The 4,743-nt window shown below is 45.8% G+C and overlaps 1 protein-coding gene across 1 annotated transcript; it reads right to left on the reverse strand.

Moving 5' to 3' along the window:
- Nucleotides 1-750, reverse strand: C1H21orf140 (chromosome 1 C21orf140 homolog). The gene has a single exon (XM_047756532.1). The coding sequence runs from the start codon at nt 748-750 to the stop codon at nt 1-3; it is 750 nt and encodes a 249-aa protein (XP_047612488.1).
- Between the last annotated feature and the right edge of the window lie 3,993 nt (nt 751-4,743).

Genomic DNA, 4,743 nt, shown 5'->3' on the forward strand with positions numbered 1-4,743 from the left:
TTAAGAAAATTTACCAAGATAGTAGTTTTCCCATCTTCGGACTTTGTTAGTTAGTGTTCTCCATTTGCTTGGGTTTATCCTTTCAATCCCTTTGCTAATTAAATCACTGAAGAGTATATACTGGTAAGAATAGACACTGTCGATGGACTGCAAACAAAACTCCTTCCTGTTATTGATGATAAACCATTTCAGAGAAGACCAGGCTGAGTCTAAAGGGTTCAGGTAATTGTAAGGGGATGGCAGAGAGAGTAGTTTATGGCCATAGTACTTGGCTACCTCGGGGCAACATACGATGCTCGTTAAGTTAATGACGGATGAGACCTGGGCTTCAGACTCTTTGTCTTCTTTTGGCTTCATCTCATCCTGCTGCCTTCTCTCTTTGATCACAATGGCACACTTCCCATAGGTCTTCTGGGCCACCTCACAGAACTCAAAGAAGAGGCTGTCTTCTTGTTTGGTGCATAACTCATCCCTCAGGAACATTCGATATGTCCAAGGCACCCATCCTTTACTCCCACCAGCATGAACAATACACCACGTTGGAGTCGGCAGGAAAGAACCATCACTGAAATCTTCCCCAGTGACAAGACTCTCAGGGATATCAGTTTCCCCAAAATATATGGTTGTGAATCCATCATATTGCAGTGTTCTCAAGGTCTTCAGGTATTGGAGACATTGCTTCCTCTTGATGCTATCAAATAGATTTCTGATAATGATGTTTCTTAAGAGAGGGTTTGCGAAGTGAGGCATGGTAGCTCTTTCCGTGGTGTTTTTCAAAGCTCACGTGTCTCCTTTGCAGAGATCTGCCAAGAGGAGGAGGATGACCTCACAAAGGGCCTTCTTACAGCTGAGCCAGTCCATAGATTCACTTTGGCTCTCAAAGCATCGTGGAACACACACTCAGAACCACGCCTTTCTGCTTTATATGACGTGGGAACTGCTAGCCACACAAAATACGACTTTGACATCGCGTCTGCAGTTGACCTGGAGAGAGAGACTGACAATTGTGTTAGTTTGCTAAGCCTGCCTTCACAAAATACCATAGGCTGGTTGACTTAAACAGCAGAAATCTATTGACTTTTTCACAGATCCAGAGACTGGAAGCCCACGATCAAGGTGTCAGCTGCTCTGGTTTCTCCTGACTTTTCTCCTTGGCTTGTAGATAGCCACCTTCTCGCTGTGTCCTTATTTGGCCGGTCTTGTATGTGCCCATGAGCCTCTGTCCTTATAAAGACCCAGTCCCGTGGGGTTAGGGCCCACCCATATGACCTCATACTGCCTTAATCACTTCTCTGAAGACCCTGTCTCCAAATATCGTCATAATCTGAGATACTGGGGGGTGAAGGCTTCAACTATGATTTGAGGGAGACACTATTCAGCCCCCTAACGGCAACCGTTTAACAACGATGAGCCAAGTTCCCGGCTCTTTTCCATTTGGGTCATGATGATGACGAGTAGTACTCATTCATTCATCCATCCTGAGCACCTACCAGGGACCAGGCATTGTTCCAGGCCCCTGGGTACATTCATAACATGTCTGCTAAGGCCTGGGCACGTGTGTGGTTTATGTCTGCATACAAATGGGCTTTGTGCCCGATGCCTGCCCACCTTCACAATCAATTGCGGTTTTTCCAGGTGGCAGAAAGGGGTGTGGCAAACAGCGAAAGAAAGTCAGCCTGCGTACCTCTATTTCCCTGGGGCTGCCAATTCTTGAGCTAACGCAATACCCCATCTGCAAAGGACTTTTATGTACTCAAGGCAAAAAGACAGCTTCCTTCAAACTCTAGCAGCCTCTTCAGTTTCCTTTCTTTGTATTTTCTGGTCTCCTGAGAGCTAAAGATGTTTCATAAAGGTGCGTAATGGATTCTCTCCAATGAAGATGTGGATGGAAGGATTTATCAAGTCCTTCACTTGACTGTTGAAGGGATGAGGATTTTCTTCCCACAAAGATTTCCTGAGACTCAGGTTTAGGCAGTGCCAGACCCTAGGACTAACCCAGCACAGTTAGTCAGCAAAGTTAACATGAAACCTGGGCTCTCCGAGTGCCTTTCTTAGAGGCCAGGATCGGGGGGTTTGGGTTGATAATTGTGGCCATTTCCTCTTAGAGTTTTTCTTTCAGTAGCAGGAACCCTCTTCAGACCCAATTTGATGTGGAAGTGAAATATGTAGAAGAGAAGGGTGGTTTCGCACTGAAGTGGTAATGGTAGTCCTGGAGTCCCCCTCTTCAGCCACCTCCCTTCTCCCCTCGGTCCAACAGGACCCTGTGACCTGGAATGGCAACATGAAAACATTATAAAATACAATGAAATCAATTCTAAGACATAAATCCTTTACTTCTCTCTCATCCCATTTTTAGTCGTGTATGGATATGGGACACATGCTCAGAAGTATAGAAGAGCAGTTCCCGCTGTGGCTCAGCAGTTAGTGAACCTGACTAGCATCCATGAGGATGTGGGTTCGATCCCTGGCCTTGCTCAGTGGGTTAAGGATCCGGAATTGCCGTGAGCTCTGGTGTAGGTCACAGATGCAACTTGGATCCCGAGTTGCTGTGGCCGTGGTGTAGGCCAGCAGCTCCAGCTCCAGTTGGACCCTTAGCCCGGGAACCTCCATATGCTGTGGGTGTGGCCCTAAAAATGACAAAAAAAAAAAAAAGAAGAAGAAGTCTAGAAGAAAAGGTACAATATGTTATCTTTGTGTAAATACGTGGTATAAGTGATAAATAATATGCATATTTGATTGTATTGTCCAATATAAACAACAGAAAAATAAACCAAACACTAATTAAAAATGCTCACCTATGGGAGTTCCCATCTCGGCTCAGTGGAAATGAATCTGACTAACACCCATGAGGATGCTGGTTTGCTCCCTGGTCTCGATCATTGGGTGGGGGATCTGGCGTTTTGGTGAGCTGTGTTGTAGGCGAAAGACGTGGCTTGAATCTGGTGTTTTGTGGCTATGGCTGTGGTGTAGGTCAGCAGCTGCAGCTCCAATTTGATCCCTAGCCTGGGAACTTCCATATGCCAAGAGTGCAGCCCTAAAAAGCAAAAAAAAAAAAAAAGCTTACTTTTAAAGGAAGCGATAGAACAAGAGGGAGGAAATCAGTGAGAAATCTTTTCTGAATGTATCTTGTTTCCTAGTTTTGACTGGAAAATGTAAATGTTACAGGCTTCAAGTCTACTTTATGGAGATTAAGCCCCAAAGCCTCTGGCCATGTCTCACTGTAATGCCCCTTCCCCCACCTCAACCAGCCTGGACGGCTCACTCACTCCCTGCTAAAGAAGGAATGTGGCCCATTCCTCACCAGGCCACCCTGTAACCTATTCCCCATGCAGATAAGGTCTCCTGCCCAAGACCAATCAGAAGGTCAAACTGGGTCTCCACTCAGGCATTGGGGGATATAAAAAACATTGCAGAGTGAGTCAGGCTCTCTTTTTAACCTGCGCCCATGTGTGTTCTCTCACTCTTTCTGAAAATGTACTTTCACTTTAATAAGTTTAGAAAACATCCGCTGTTTCGATGCTTTGTTGCAGTAAAGCAGGGACCGAGGAAACTATGACTGTATCATAAACATTTCACATTAAAAAAAAAAATGTAAAGGAAGTTCCCATCGTGGCGCAGTGGAAACAAACCCAACTACATCCATGAGGATGTGGGTTCCATCCCTGGCCTCGCCCAGTGGGTCAGGGATCTGGCATTGTGGTGAGCTGTGGTGTAGGTCGCAGATGTGGCTAGGATCCCGCGTTGTTGTGGCTGTGTTGTAGGCCAGCAGCTATAGCTCCGATTTGACCCCTAGCCTGGGAACTTCCACATGCCATGGGAGTGGCCCTAAAAAGAACATAAAAAAAAAAAAGAAAGAAAAAGAAAACTAAAACATAACAATCTCTAAAATATGCAAGATCGTATATAATTTTATACAATATAAAATATACAAAACTGAAACTAATGAACCTAACTGCTTATCAGTAACCAAAATGAACAAATAAAAAGACAGTAGCAAATTATACTCCTACCTTCCGGATTATGGCCTCTAAATATCACTTCCTACTGAAGGAATAGGGATCCTTTGATTTTAGGTCTGGGGATGGAATGTAGAAGATGAGCTTGGGACATTTGTCCAGCCTGATGGCAAGGAAGCCGTCTGTGACACCAGGATCTACACTCTCTGGCCCAGGACTAAGGCAGGACCAAGGAATAGCCTGGCCGGCAGCAAAGTGGGGCCTAATGCATTGCTCTGTGCATGACCAGAGAAACTCAGAGAACCTTTCCCTTTGCTCCTTCCCCTGATGCTTGGCCTTGTGGACTCCCCTTCTTGTTTCCACTGAAGGATACTGAGGGCCTGAGACAAAGAATCAACTTCAACTGGATGACATCCTACTTGGAAGATTTTGCAGGACCGTGGAAGGACCACCAGGGGGCAGTGCATGTACGTCTCCAAGGCACCACCTTGCAACTGTCAACTTAACCCACAACCTGAAAGTGGAGAGTTAAATTTTATTTGGGGCAAAATTAGGACTTAACCCCGGGAGGCAGCTTCTCAGCTAGCCCTGAGAAAACTATTCTGAGGAGGTGAGGGGGGAGCTAGGATTATATAGGATTTTTGGCAACAAAGGGCAGGGAGCAGGAACACAAGAGGTCTGGCCTCACTGAAACCATTCTTTTGATAGGCACCTCAGCCATGGGGCCAGTATCCTATATTTTCTGAGCCTGAGTTTCCTCAGGGCTCCCTGTTAGGATTGGCTGCAG

Source organism: Phacochoerus africanus, chromosome 1 (assembly GCF_016906955.1).
Source record: "Phacochoerus africanus isolate WHEZ1 chromosome 1, ROS_Pafr_v1, whole genome shotgun sequence".
NCBI lineage: Eukaryota > Metazoa > Chordata > Mammalia > Artiodactyla > Suidae > Phacochoerus > Phacochoerus africanus.